This window comes from Dermacentor variabilis, chromosome 4, assembly GCF_050947875.1.
Source record: "Dermacentor variabilis isolate Ectoservices chromosome 4, ASM5094787v1, whole genome shotgun sequence".
In the NCBI taxonomy this organism is placed as follows: Eukaryota; Metazoa; Arthropoda; class Arachnida; order Ixodida; family Ixodidae; genus Dermacentor; species Dermacentor variabilis.
This window is the reverse complement of record NC_134571.1, coordinates 143,569,904-143,585,029: the sequence shown is the minus strand read 5'-3', so window position 1 is coordinate 143,585,029 and position 15,126 is coordinate 143,569,904. Positions and strand designations below refer to the sequence as shown.

At 43.3% G+C, this 15,126-nt stretch overlaps 1 protein-coding gene across 5 annotated transcripts in view; it reads right to left on the bottom strand.

Annotated features, from left to right (window-relative positions):
• Window positions 1-15,126, bottom strand: part of LOC142579872 (MAM and LDL-receptor class A domain-containing protein 1-like) — a 245,253-nt gene that overhangs the window by 167,390 nt on the left and 62,737 nt on the right. For all 5 annotated transcript variants that reach the window (XM_075690505.1, XM_075690509.1, XM_075690507.1 and 2 more), the window contains exons 10-16: window positions 14,778-14,923; window positions 12,817-12,933; window positions 10,057-10,180; window positions 9,331-9,468; window positions 4,696-4,976; window positions 1,560-1,668; window positions 910-1,026 (exon numbers count right to left, since the gene is read on the bottom strand). In XM_075690505.1, the coding sequence (XP_075546620.1) occupies window positions 910-1,026; window positions 1,560-1,668; window positions 4,696-4,976; window positions 9,331-9,468; window positions 10,057-10,180; window positions 12,817-12,933; window positions 14,778-14,923 (1,032 nt within the window). The remainder of the gene's footprint in view (window positions 1-909; window positions 1,027-1,559; window positions 1,669-4,695; window positions 4,977-9,330; window positions 9,469-10,056; window positions 10,181-12,816; window positions 12,934-14,777; window positions 14,924-15,126) is intronic.

Sequence of the window (15,126 nt, the reverse complement as noted above, 5' to 3'; positions counted from 1 at the left end):
TTTCAAGTTTGGCTTGCTGGTTGCTTATCGTACAGCAGAAGAGCGCAGGAATCTACACGGGTGAAGACAAAATGAAACACAGAATGTGTGTGTGTGTGTGTGTGTGTGTGTGTGTGTGTGTGTGTGTGTGTGTGTGTGTGTGTGTGTGTGTGTGTGTGTGTGTGTGTGTGTGTGTGTGTGTGTGTGTGTGTGTGCGTGTGTGTGTGTGTGTTGTTACCCTGTAACCGTGCTTACAATGAGACCACGGTGTAAGATGTATACCAGAAATATTATTTTGCACCCCGGCAGAGCTCGACAGTTTAGCTCACTGATGCCACCCATCTGCGGTCAGGCGCGATATTCCTTGGCAATGGTAACTGATGAGCAGGTGTCTATGACTTGCTCTGTTGGTGTTTGTTCCAATATGGCATACATTTATAACTTTTTCGTATTTTGATTACTTTTTTCTTTCTTTTATTTACTTTTATTTGTTTACTTTTGTTTTCGCATTGTTACTTTTCCTACCAATGAACTTTGGTATTGCCGCCACCATCTGTGGCGACTCCTCTGATATTTTGCGTTTATAAATGAGGAAGACGCTCATACCGCTTTCGCCTAACATGCAGACCCACTACGAGGCCCAGCGGCTATGACATTCTGCTGCCGAACCCGAGGTGCTGGGTTGTATTGCGAGCAGTGGTGGCCACATTAATTCTCATGGGGTCGGAACGCAAGAACTCTCCCCTTTCTCGCTTTCTGTGCGCGTGAAACAGCCTCGGGTGGTTAATATTACTGCGAAGCCCTCCCGGTACGCGACGTTCCTCATTAGGCACTCTGAAGTTTAGGGACGCTGAACCCGACAATTTGTTTCCCTATGTGTCAAAGACAGAAAAAAAATAGATGAACAAAATATTAGCAAGGCTCACCCACCAGAACCTGATGGTCCCGAGAATGCACCTGTGCCATAAACTGATTCTTTGGACAACGTTCTCTGCCATGCGGGGTCAGCGGTCCACCCGCACGTGTCGAACTCAAAGTCGCAGTAACCTGCGAAAGTAACAAAATCTATTATAAGCAGTGATTACTTAGAAATACCAAGAAATAAACGCCAGGAGAAAAAAATAAGCACACGGTATTTAGGCTCATAATATTAGCAAACTTCACTAATCTATTAATACAAGGTCTTTATTTCCTTTTGACACCGTCACTCGCATCTAAGGCGCACCTATTAGCGATGTATTTTAATTTATTCGCTACTCAGGCAACTGGGTAACAGGGAATATTTTCCGTAATTAGTTTTATATCCAATTACGTTTCCCTACTTACGTTTCACGCTAGACACTTGAGCTGCAAACTTTAGCTCGGAAAATATTTCCGCGTAAGTCAAACGGAAACATATACTCATCCACCACTGCAATCAGTCTCCGGAAGAAAAAGTCGCATAGCGTTGCAGCCATTGCACATGTCAACAATACAGAACAAGTGATAATCTCAGGGGGCTAAAATTAAGAAAAAAAGGGCGTCTAAAAATAAGCAATAAAGATGCATTCAGAAATGAAGCGAAAGATGATCAGACTTACCTAGCCCGTCCGTAAGAACGTCACATTTCCCCATGGTTAACTTAAGTGGTCCTAGAGCCACCAAGCCGTCTTTACGCAAAGAGGGCGCATTTTGAACGGCGATTTGCATCTGTGTAGTAGAAATATTTGCCACGATGTCACACTCATTAGTTTCACACCCTACAAAGCCAAAAATTTTTAAGTTAGGACATTGTGCCCACGAATAGTATCACCCTGTTTGTAGTTGTTCAACGTAAACTTGTTGCATGACTCAGTGAACATGTGAGCAAGAAAAAAAAGCAAGTGCTTTGTCTAATTGATAGCACAATGATGGCAACACTCCAAAATGAACGAGCATGATTTCTTTTTCTTTCTTTCTGGATTACATGTCTTGTATTTTCTGGCCGCTTAAGCAGCCCTATTAAGCGTTTTCCAGCTTTCTATCTAAACAATATTGTGTATCTTTGAAAAAATAATTTTAGATTATCCAAGGGTTATCCTTACCATTATGTGTAACGGTAATTTCAGACTAACGGAACTGACGCAACCACAGTCCTATGCCAACTTAAACAGCGTAAACAACAAGATACGGACACTAGCAAAAAAAAAAGATTAAATATCTATAGGAAACCGTAAACAACTTCACTATTGTTTCAAGCTTCGCTTTCACACACACACACACACACAATGCAAAATTGTGCCTCCCTTCTGAATTGCACCCGTCAGGGAAGCCGTTTCCCTTGCACGGTTCTACTATTATTCTGTAATTCGCCTAAAGACATCACAAACTTTAAAACATTGACCGCATACCACGCACAGCATGGCCCCAATCTCTGCAAACTTAAACTTGGGGTCACATTTTGGTTTCTTAATATAGAGAAAAAAAGACGTTGTAGTAACGCTCGTACTGTGAGTTCGATTGTTACAATAAGTAATTTTTACAAAGAGGGCCGTTAAAGCACCCACTTTAGGTTTTGTGCACAACAATTGAAACCATAGCACGGGATTGACCTTGCCAAGAAAGGCGGCAGGACGTCCGCTAGCTATCTATAGCTAGCGCATCTCGTGTCGCCTTTCGTGTCCGTGTCAATCCAGCGCTATGACTTCAATTGATGCAACGAACCAACTAGCCCGAATATCTGCACTCCTGGATTTGTGTGCAAAAGAAACACAAAATTATGCCTACCCCCGCCCCCCAGCCGCAATGTCCACCAATGAAGTTGGTGCAATGGTAATTTGTTCGGGACAGTCGAAACAATCTGCACGGTTCATAAAACACGTGCGCAACGCGTTCAAAAGCTTGTACCAATTTGGAGATTTAGCTTGTCCGCCAGGTCAACGAGACAAAACCAGAGCTATTATTAGAGTAACCAAATTCAACGTACCTCGCTACTGTTTAATATTTTCGACAACGTCGTAATCGGGAACGCGTTACCTTTCAATATTTTTTTTTGTTATGTAACACGACGACCTGTCCAAGGCATTGTGGCTACTCGAACCATCACAAAATGTCGTTAGCAGCGTTCTTGCTGCAGCACACTTCTATAGTAACCCCATTACCGCATACGATAAGAAATTTGCGAGCAAGCTAAAACTCACTAATAATTAACTATAACGTCAGTAGTAAGAGTATACATTAACTTTACCAACCTAAAACCCTCCGTGTGGTGACCCTTTCCTGGATGTCGAAAATTTGTCCCACACTTCCTTGACCCCAGAAACTGATAAAGATTGTGCATAATGGCTCATGGCATTTCTGATTACTTGCGTAAGTAATTTACTGCATATGCAGTTATAAGCACACGAACAATAACGTAACACTAAGCAGAAGCAATTAATCAGTTTGAGTTTATAAGGGTGCTTTGGAAACTTTTTAAGCATTCGTTTCGCATTATTTGGTTCATTACTAACAGTTAAAATGACGGACAAGGTTTAATTTGTGAATTTAGCGCAGAAATCACATGGCCTGATCATCAGTGTGACGTCCCTGGTCCCAAAGTTGTTTTTCGCATTTCTACCTTTGCAGTTCAATGAAAATTCTTTAAATTTCCTGTATTCATTGATTGGCAATTTCGGAATTCAATGTAGTTCATTCGTGCCGATCAGATTTTAAACCGACCCGAGAAGACGTCATCAAAATTCATGGGGCCACGAAGAGCTCGTGTGAGAAATTTCAAGGTGTCGTCGCAAAGCAGCCTCTTCTTTTACCGTCGTTTCTCGCTCATGAAGCGTGTTCTCGCGCTAAGAGTGCGTTTTCGGGATTGTACACGGGTAATTTACTAACACAGGTAAAATCGTTTCTTCTCTATTGCGTCCCTGTTATGGGGGGCAAGGAGGGGAGGAGGAGGAATAAACCTTATTTGTGCACAGCAGATTTGAGACCTAGGCCTCTACCTAAATGACGGCCTCAAGCCCTTGGGCCCTGGCGGCATCTTCGGCCTGCTGGATTGCCTTAAGTTGGTCTTCCGGTGCACAGCTGAGCAATGCGGTCTCCCACTGCTCTCTGGTCTTAATTATTTTATTCTGTATGAGTGTACGAGGACAAGCCCAAACCATATGTTGTAGGTTCGCTCTTTCTTCACAGAATCTACATCTATCCGTGTAACGGTCCGGGTAGTAGCGGTGGTAGGCCACCGGGTTCGGATATGTATCTAATCAACACGTTTTTGGCCACGCTGCTGTTTTTTTTTCTCATTTGCTTTCGGAACAGCGTCAAGACTCGCGCAAGAGAGGAGCACCCATTTCACATAATTATTACTGCTAGCACCAGGAGCTGTCGTCTACCAGCGTAGCCTGTTCGCTTTGCGTCAGTGGTCCCGGTCATACTGCAGAAGTAATAGGTGCCCTTTTGAGGAGTCGGAAAGAGAATGGCGAATTTCTCTCAAGCAGTGAGCAGTACCCTTCCTTGCACTTCATTGCATGATAGGTTGTAGCAGGTAGCTTTCCCTTTCACTAACATCTGTACACGTCTGCTGACAAAACAGTCCTACTTTCTGCGTAGACTTTCTGTCAATACTTATCATCCTATTCAAATGTGGACGTTCCCTGGGATAACTGGCTCACGATGGCATACATGTGCATGGCGTGGCGCAAAATTTCTCAGTCGCCATTGTTCTGGATAAGAACAGTGCAATTATGCAGTGCGCAGTGTATATACCTTGTTATTGACGCCGTCCAGGCTCACTGTCCTCCGCACGTTGTACCAACGGTCGCTTGTGGTTCGGCCTCGTTGTGAAAGGAGCCACAAGGGTTTTTTCACACCTCCTAGCGAGGGTGATTTTTCCAATGTCACCGTGAGGCGCGCGCCCCGGCTGGCGAACATGTGGTACCACACCGAGAAGCAGGCCAGTTCCGACTGGGGTCCCACATTGGGCGACTGAAGCGTCACTGTCCCTTGAAGACTTGCCAGTGCTGCCCCTGTCACGGAGACTGCGTCGCCTGTGTTGCAGAAAGGAGTGACAACAGTGAAAAAAGATGGGCACCTGCATCTGCGCCCGCTGTAAGAGGCCCGTGGCCATTTTATCGCTTTAATAATGCAGGGTGCGCCGAATCCCAGGAAAAAATTCAACTTCCGCACGCGTTCGAGTGCAACCTTCATTTGGCGCGAAACTAAATCACGTAACAGTTAAACTTTGTGTTTGCATTCCAGGTAGCGTCAAGAACAACCTCTAAAGTTCAGATTCGCATACTGCGTGCCTCAAGGATTTTCATAACGCTTTGTTGGCCGGGAAAGCCATCCCTGTCTGCGCGTTTATATTTCTCGAAGGGGAATGGAGCGACTTCTGCATATTATCAGAATGACAGGAAGACACTCTTAAATGAATAGAAAATATCTTACCGGCTAAGGAAGACCTCACTAAGAGACGCGCTTTGCGGACCTCAGTTTAATTCGGCATTGAAATTCACGGTTGCATAAAGTAATGCATTGAAAATTTCAGTTCACAATATTTAGGGCTGCAAGCCCTTGTTTCAAAATGATGGCGCCCCTATTTGCAAAGACATTTTTGCGTAGCGTTCTAAATTCTGATTTCCCGGGGACCACCAGCTCCCCGCACAGTCTTGTGAACAAAAGTATTCGGCGAATAAACGGACTTATTTATTGAGTGCTGCACCATGCGTTAAAGAAACCTTTACGCGGTTAATATACGGCATGGTGCTATATGGTGTTAAGCGTTAAAAATTTCATTTAGTGTCAAATGGCTCAAACTAAAACATAATAGCGAGTTACTGGTTCGAGCATTGTATTTTAGTACACGTCCGTGTATTACATAATCAGGATATCTATTCTAGAAGCACCGGGGAAACATAACCAGGTTGGAGGCTTCAGCAACACACAAAGCCATGGAGGAAATGAAGACTTGACACACGGACACAAACGCTGTGTCAAAAGTCATGTTTTCACCCACGTGTATTGTGCTGCTTTACCATTTATAAACTAAAAGAAAGTGGCTGCGCTAATTTTTTTAGCTTCTGTAGGTTATTATAAATGTATTCCTGATTATCCTGGACAACAGCGCCTATATGCGTTTTGTCTTCGTCCAATATTTTTAAACGTTGCTGCGTCATTACTAAAGGAAATCATTCTCGGATCGCTGACGTAGAAGAGAGCTCCGTGTTTACGACAGGGTATATAACTACGCTAAACGACGCCTGTCATTAATACAAGATCCCGTTAACAATGTACAGTTTCCAGCATTGTGATGAATACTACAATAAAAAAATGAGGAATACGTTTTTTTTACGCGCGAGAAGCTACAGAGCTCAGCCAATATACTTAGTACGGTCACACTTCGATGAAAAATCCAACAAATCGCAAAACTGCCAAACCACTACTCTCGACGATAGTACTTCAAAACTCCTGATCATGGTTGTATTGTGTTGGCATTTTGCTGCTACGTCATGTTAGCGACCCTATCTCGAAGCTTCAGACACTGTCATTGCCCTGTCACGAGGACGGGGGTTCGGCATTTATAAAACATACTATACTTACTCTGTGAAAAGCGGGACAGTATATTGTAGCAGATGACCCGCGCAATACAAATAATCCATATGCTTGTAGCGAACAGCGGTAAGCAGCCATCTCTTTGCACAATACTGCGGACACTGCCACAAATTATGGCTGATGGTTTGCTCTTTACAGCAGTGGTCACAGGCTGTTGTGTCGTCCATTCCTATTCGGAAGGCGTAGGCGTACGTGAACGCCACCCCTGGGCCCTAAGCATAGTCGACCGACCTCTCTCGAAAGGGACAATCCTACAACATAGGTATAATATACTATATCCCGTCAGACAACTGCTAAAGCATTATTCGTCTTCTTTGCGATCAGCCGCACTCAGTAAGCGCCTTCTTGTTTTTATTTCGCTTTCCTACGCCCTTTTTGCTAACACCCTTTTCTTCAAATAACGTGCATGGAATCAAACCGGAGAATTGCTTCTCGTGGACCTCCCTGACTTTGCCCTCTCTCTCTCCGTCTCTCCTCCACATTCTTGTTTCACTCAGTCGAGATCATTTTTTCCGTTGGGGAAACCATATGACTTTTCCGAGTGGTTTCTGCTATAGAGAACTTATTTCCTGTTATCGACGAAGCTGTCGTACATGAGTTTATAGCACCAGATATTGTGTGGAACGGCGCAGACGTGGACAACGCCTTTCGGTTCCTTGGAAGGAATGTATTTCTATCGAATTCCGAATTTCTATATGCTCTCATTAAGAATGATTGTGTTCAAGTAACCGGGAACACACAAATCTTGTGCATAAAGCCCCTAAATTCATACTATAGTACATACCCTTAACATAGTCTCTGTTTCATGACCGTGATATAGGTTTGGTAAGCGTGCACAGCAAGTCTGTGTTTCTCATATCTTGAATAGGCTCCCGAAGGATATGTTCTGAATGAACAGGCATGCTAAGATGCAGTTCGTTTAATATTATATATCATAATCGTGTTAGTAAGCTTTGTTCCTATACGCTATACAACGTGTCTAATCTGTGGTTACTTATGTACTAATCGCTCTTCTTATTATCTCTTTCTGTATTTACGTAACGAATGATCCTTCCCCTGCAGTGTGCACAGCATTTAAATGCTTTTATTGGATTAGCCAGACTCGCAAACGTATGTTGTGCCCATATAATTCAAACAGGCTTTCAGTGCTAATATTTCTTTTTCTGATTGCAGCATCATAGTCTGAGTGGAGGGAACGTTACACAGAATAAAAGATAGCTCTGAAATAACAACATACGGCGCACTTAAAGGCACCTACTCCTTGTATGATACAGCATAGTCTTCGCAACAAGCTGCCTGTGACTCTAGGAGAGTATCAAGGATAATAAATTCCACTTGCCAGTAGTTCTAAGCGTCATAATAGCACATAAGATACGAGCATAGATTACCTAGAGCATTGCTGAGGAATGCTCGAGGTGTACACACTGAACTTCCAGCGCCACTGTTAAGGGGATCATTTCAAAGTTAGTGACTCGGCTGCTCGGGCTTTTTCTTCGTTGACGTCGCCTCCGATATCAACATTTCCGGTTGTCATTGGCAGGTGACGCCATCACGAACGTTCAACGAAGTCACTTCTCAAAATCAAGTGGCCATAATAGCGGTCATTGTGCTAGCGGAGACGAAACCAGACGAAAGCAATGCTGAGGCGCTATAACGTGAAGCTGTTCCAAATTTTCTATTCCAATTCTGCAATCAGCCCTCCGTGATTGGTCAAATACTTTTTTGGGCCACCCCCTCTTCGCCTGTCTGTCACGCGCGGTCGCGAAAGCCGAAATAGATCCCCATCTGATATTACGTGCTCACACTGATTATGCATGATTGGGCCGAACAAAATAAAATTGTTATTTCCGTTTCGACACCTTTTCGCCATTAGTCCTGTGCTATTGGTCAGAAGTTTTCCGGTTGCGCCCACTTCACCTGCCTGCCACGCGACGTCACAAAACAGCGAAAACTGACAGCGTCAAAGGGACGTGTACGCGTTAAAGGTCTATTAATATGCCTAACAAAACTGAATTTTTCGCATAATAGCCGCAGGCTGCCCCGTTCCGAAAGAAATGAAAGATGGCTGCCGCTGATCGCCCAGGCACTGACTACTCGCACCTGCCGGAGAGCATGGGTTTATTTGCGTATAACAAAACTTTTTGCATGACCGCTAAACGTTATCGAGCCCTTTCGGCACGTATACGACATCGTTCTGACAACTCTTCTTTCTGAGGAGCTGTTTTAGCGGCATTCTTAGCCTTCCGTTACACGCCACCGCGATTTTCGACCAGCCACCGCAAGATAAGTAAGGAAAAGCAGTCCAATTGCGGACGCCGGGACCACCCTCTTCATCCGGTTATCAATTTTCCGTGCGCTGGCTAGGAGCGATCGAAACCCTCTCCACTTGAGCGTGCTCCTCGCCTGCTGGCTGCCAATTACAAATGAAAAACCGCTCGATGTAGGCAATGTTATTCATTTTGAAACCAAAGAAAAGTAACTTCCTATAAACTAGAACAGCGTTTGATTGCGCTGTGCAGTCAACGCTGTGGGTCACCGCCCGATGTTTGCGTCGGCGGTTACGCAAATTTGACGTCAGGAGATTGGAATGAATACATATTGGAATAGTTTTGCGTTATAGGGCCCCAGGAATGATGACACCATTCTCTGGTTTTATTAGTTCGTAGGTTTTTATCATGTTCACAAATGGGGGCTGGGGCCATCAAAATTATGCCGTGAATGAAAAATGACTAGTGTGTTCCAAAAAGCCGCACTGATAGGGCATTCTTGTAGTTAAGTGAGACGCTGCACCTTTCTCACTATCCGGTTCCGAGGTAGGGCCCACGGCAGAAAATGGGTCGACTCCGAAAATCCAAGCTTTCCTCGATGCAACCGCAGACGACCAGCGGCACAAGTTCCAGTCGTTGAAATCGCAGCTGAGAAGCTCCGCTGCAATTAAACGTCAAAGACGCAGCATTCACAAAATCGTTCTCTGTGCTAGTCATGTGCCATGCGCCTTTCCTTTTCTTCTGTTTTATCATCTAGCGAAAACACCATTTATGTTTACCATGCACTGCAGTGAAATAAGGATTAACTAAAGCGACGGACACTTTATTTGTACTGCAAATATCGTTGAGACAGTGAAAAAAAGAGAGGTGTAGCAAATACACTTTACATATATTTCTATTACAACGTCATGTTACATGTACATAAATGACGCGCGATATTAGTGAAGTCGTATCCACTTATCAAAAAATATCAAGACTACTACGAGATTTCCATATGTCTGCTCCTCGAACGCGTGGTTAACATGACGTTACGTTGCAGTTACCTTCGTTAACAAGCGTGTATGGTAGGGGCAAGGTAAACTAATGTAGGCAAGCAGCTTCTTGAAAGAGCGCTACCTTGTAGCTCGTAAAGAACCACCGAATAAGAAAAAATTAAGCTTTTCAGCATCAAGAAAGAAAGGAAGAAATAAAAACATCGAACAAGTGCTAATTCAGAGAGACTTTTCATAAGCAATTGCAGTACACTCACTTGCAGACAAGGCTTCACTGCCTTTCGGAAGGGTTTCGCACCGATCGTGGTGCATAATGGCGATATCGTCGAGGGCGACGAACGCTGGTGTCGGGGGAGGACTGACCGTTGCCTGGAACACCACCTTGGTAATAATATCAGAAGTCTTGTTAGCAGCATTTTCCTTTTCGTCTTCTGCCTTGAGCGACGGAACAATCAAACTGCTGACACCTCTTATCAGTGCAAGATAGTATTTTGCCTTTATACTACGTTATAGTACAAAACACAAGTAATCATTAAAGAGTGAGGGAACTGTGCAAAACGTCCTGTGGTATTTCAGGGTGCAAGAATGCTGGTTGCCTAGTACACACATATTGAACGACGCAATGCAAACTACACGCAGACAGCCGCGTTTAAAACGTCTGCACAATTACACATGGCGGTCAAGAGACAGACGTATTGATGCGCTGTAAAAAAAAAATGTTCGAAATTCTTGATACCTTTCTGATATACTTTACATAGCAATGATGTCTGTCGTTCAAATGTATGTATAGCTGTTTCAGATATCAGCTATGCAAATAAGATCTTTTTTTTTATTTCGCATGTGCTGTGCTAAATGAAAACATTGCAACGGCATCCTCGTGAAGCCATAGACGTCATTTGCTGCCATAAATGTGTGCTTGTTCGTGAAGTGATTACAGAGCAACCTGTTTGGGAACCTTGTTTCCTGTCCTATGTGGAAACTAGCAGGTCATGTGAATGTCGTTTCTAGCTTATTGCTATATTCAGGTTGATACCTTTTTTTTATCTGAAATCCATTTGACCTCTTGATTTCAGTGCGACTTAATCGGCTAATGAATGTTTTGTCATATGTATTTTCAATTTCTTTTAGTTTCCATCTCCTAGCCTCTCAAATGAATTCGGTTAACAGGGTAATTGCGCGACCCACCACTAGTTAAAAGTTCCTTCCCAATACTAAGCAGGATATTGTATATATCCTGCTATTGTATATATGTAGCGCACTACTGCGTTCCACAGTGGTCCGATCAAAAAGACGACGACGAAACGTCCAGCATGCTAACGGTACGCGACGAGTGGAATCGGTGGAATCAGGATCCCACCTGATCTAACTGGCTCTGCTGAAATACAAACTGTGGACATCTGGCACCAGCGCCTGCCTGGTTTTTTCTTCACCCACCTGTATACCGTTTGCTTTTCGAGACATTCTTCTGAGAAAAATGCAAAAATACCAGTGTACCTCGATTTATGTGCACGTGAAAGAACCCCAGGTAGTCAAAATTAATCCAGATTCTCTCACTATGACATGCCTCATAATCAGAATTTTATTCTGGCCTGTAAAAGCTCATGCTATAATTTAGTTTAAAAATTAGTCGATGGTTTTAGGTTCGATTGCTCTCTAAAGAACATGCACATCAAAAGCGTTGTTTTTTACCGTTTATCTAATCCTTACAAGGAATGAAAAATATAGTGAAACATTTTTATAACAGAAAAGAAAGGAAATCTAGCAGTGTCACTTCGCTTTATCACCTCGTTATATACAAGGTCTGAAAGAAACAAGGAAAGTGAACTTTTGCGTTTAACACTAAGAAACCGAAATCTGCATCAGTATTACCAGAACTCTCGTAAAAAAACACACTCACTTACCAATTTGTGCGGTAACTTCAAATTCAAAGTAGAATATTGCAGCCTACATTACGGGAATGCTATTGCTAACGCATCTCCTTTCCCGTGTAGCCTCAGCATGATGTGATTTGCGGGCGCATATGTGCAGCTCATAAACACTGTTGTAACGGCGTCCCAGACTAGCTGAGATCTGTTTCGAATGTGGCACGCGCTTAAGAGAAAAAGAAAGGAAACGCCAGGCCGTCCTGCGTTTTCGTTTCATCCCTTGATTCGTCCTGCAGGCCATTTGCATCGATTCACCGGATACCGACTTCGCCCACTCAAGCTGATACTTCCAGCTGGAGCAATAAACCAATGCGTCTTTGTACGGCGCATCATTTTCGTGCACATGAATGCAAAGCGCGCTAAAACATGGCGCTATAAGCTACTGTCTTATTCATTTAAACGAAGCCTATAACAATGTAGCAACGTACGTGTCACAATAATGACAAAATAATTTTACCTATTAGGAAAGTCTAGAAGCCCCCACGGATGAAACAAATTATCGAGAACTGTGAGAATATGGTTTTGGCGTCTGTTCCTGATACTGTGGGTAAATCTCGAGGCAGAACTAATGATACATTCGACTTGTCTCTACCATATTCTAACACGGATTTCAATCATTCAGTGCCCTTTCTTGATCGGTCCGAAAGAAGGCGGGACCGAGCAGAACGTTCAGCCACTTGCCACAGCAATCGGAAGCCAGAATAGGGAACAAGGAATCTTTTCTGTTGAAAACAAACAAAGAGCGAAGGCGCCAAAACCCCGCGTATATGGTGGTCGAGGCGCCACATAGCATGGCGCCTCGACAGACACCACGGCGTCAAGTGAAGCTGCACAAGCCACGTGATTGGAAATGTGCCAGATCTCGGTCGCGCTGCCATGTCGAAGATGAGATCGCCTTGGAGTACTACGACCTGGAGCGCGGTGCTCTGAAAGAACCAGTCGAATATGCTCCGAGCGCTCGATCTCCACCTGCCCAGCGTAGAAAAAACCACCAGGGCAACCTGGAGCGCTCGAGACCAACCAGGCGAATGTACGCCATAAGAAAAGCACAACTTTCGATTGGTGAGGGCTGTTGGAAGCTTCTTTCCTCACCTGATTTCCGTGGGGCACAGCGATGCGACCCTGCTGCCATTCTGATGTAGTGCCGCTTTTCTGCGTCCACAGAGGAAGATGATTGCGCGTCGTTTCAGACGGGCTACGAGTCAGGACCTGAAACCACGAGGGCAGATACGGGTGAAAAAACTTCAGTCATATACTCAACTTGTAGCAACAGCACTGAATGCGGGTGTCCGCGAAAGCCTGTGTCTGTTTGCTCTGTCAGTTTATGTACGGTTTTCCTTTTTGCTCGCTTTGATGATATGCTTATATTATGGTGACTCTGACGAAGCAAACACTTCCAAATATTCGAGTTAAGAGGAAGCTTTAGTTCGGGCCTAACTCCATATCGCTTATTGAAACGCATGTAAAATGCTGAAATTTCTTTCTGAGATGACCTCTGGGCTGGTTTCAATGAAAGTCGTTGCATTGGACATAAAAAGTTTAATTCTAGTGAATGTTAGAAGCAGCATGTTGATTTAAGGCTTGAACACTTTAAAAGAAGGGGAGATGGAAAGGTTGAAAAATATAGAAGGTCTAAGTTTACAAATCTGTAACTCTGCTGCAGGAACAGATATTGCAGTTCTGCAAACTGCATTAGTTAGAACAACCAAAGCGCATAACTTTGATTTAATGATTTCTATCTTACGTGAACTTGTTAGAATGTTTACAAGGGCATTGCAAAAGTCCTACTTACATATTAGTCGTGTATATATGAGCCATGCATAACACATTATTTTCTCCTCTTTAGATGCAGTAATAGGGGGGCAAGAATGCTAGTTGCCTAGTACACATATATTAAACGACGCAATGCAAACTACACGCAGACAGCCGCGTTGAAAACTTCAGCACAAATACACATGGCGGTCAACAGACAGATGTAATTTAGAGTTGGGTCATTTTTCATTGCTGAGTTACCAAGTTGCTAAGTTTGACAGTCGCAGTTCCTAAAAATTTCCAAATTTGAACTATCGGCGCATCAATGAAATATCCCCTACAACAGTTAAGTATTCAAGTATAATGCAACAAACCTCATTAAATTTGGTGCAGTGGTTTCCGAGAAAAACTATTTCTGCTTGCCCATGTATTCATATTGAGCCCCCGAGCTGAAGCTTCTTCTTAAGAATTTAACTCTTCTTTAGTCGAAAGTAAACTAATCCTTCTATATCTGATCTTCATTATTACATGCCACTATCGGAGGGCATGTTTCAATAGGGACTCTGGTAAACTTTTATGGTTATTATCCGTATAGCAGGCTAGAGCTTCCTCTGTAGCGTTGACAGTGTTCTACACGAAAATTACATATACAACAAAGTTTGACCAAGGAAAACAGATGGAAAGCTGGAGATGGAAATTTAAAATGGTGAGCAAAACGAGAACTACGTAAAAGAGGCATCAAACGTTTCGACAAGTGGACTTGTCGAAACACCTCGAAAAAGTCAAGTCCACTTGTCAAAACGTTGGCTCCCGCTTTTACATTGTTCTCGTTTTTCTGAATGTTTGATGAAACAACTGAACTACTCATGACGTTTTCAACGTGCCACTCGATATTTAGTCGGTGCTATCATAGCAGCTACATATCCTGCAGGTACTGATATTGTCATCAAAGCCATTATCCCGGTGACACACCGCGAGTGTTGCTCAAAACGGCAAGTTAGCATAGCGATTCCACATTTACCTATATTGTGAAGCAGCGGCTCATTTTGACCACATTGAAATGACGTAGAATAAAACAATTTATTCTCCACATAGCATGAAACATAACTATTTCAGCTATTCTACTGTCTACTTTGTTTGACGATCAATCAAAAGCAAGTCTGATAAGCACAGCATAAACAAAATATTACGCTTATCTTATTCAGACTTTACATGGTACTTGACAGTGGAAAATAGGCGCTTGGTTGTTTTTAAAATGCTGAACATTGCTACCCACTAGGAAAGTCTACACGCTTATGTACCTTGAGTTCCGTCCCCTTTTCTCCAGAGATGATGTACCAAAACTCTACACACTGCGTTATCCTGTTGCTCCAGGGAAGAATCTTGCTGATAAGCTGTGCCGCTCTTCCCGCTCTCTGCTCGAAGTTACTGAAGAACACGTATGATCCTGTTATAAAGCGATTGAAAAACATGCACAAAATAGCGTATTAGATGGTCTCCATTGAAAGAAGGCCTAGATTATTACACTCGTGGCAAAAGTGAGAATTTAAGACAGGTATAAGGAAACTAGTCACCATCAGTACTTAAATATTTAGAACAGTGTGCGCAAGAAAACGTAGAGCTAACTTGAAGCCCTAACGTGATCCCACG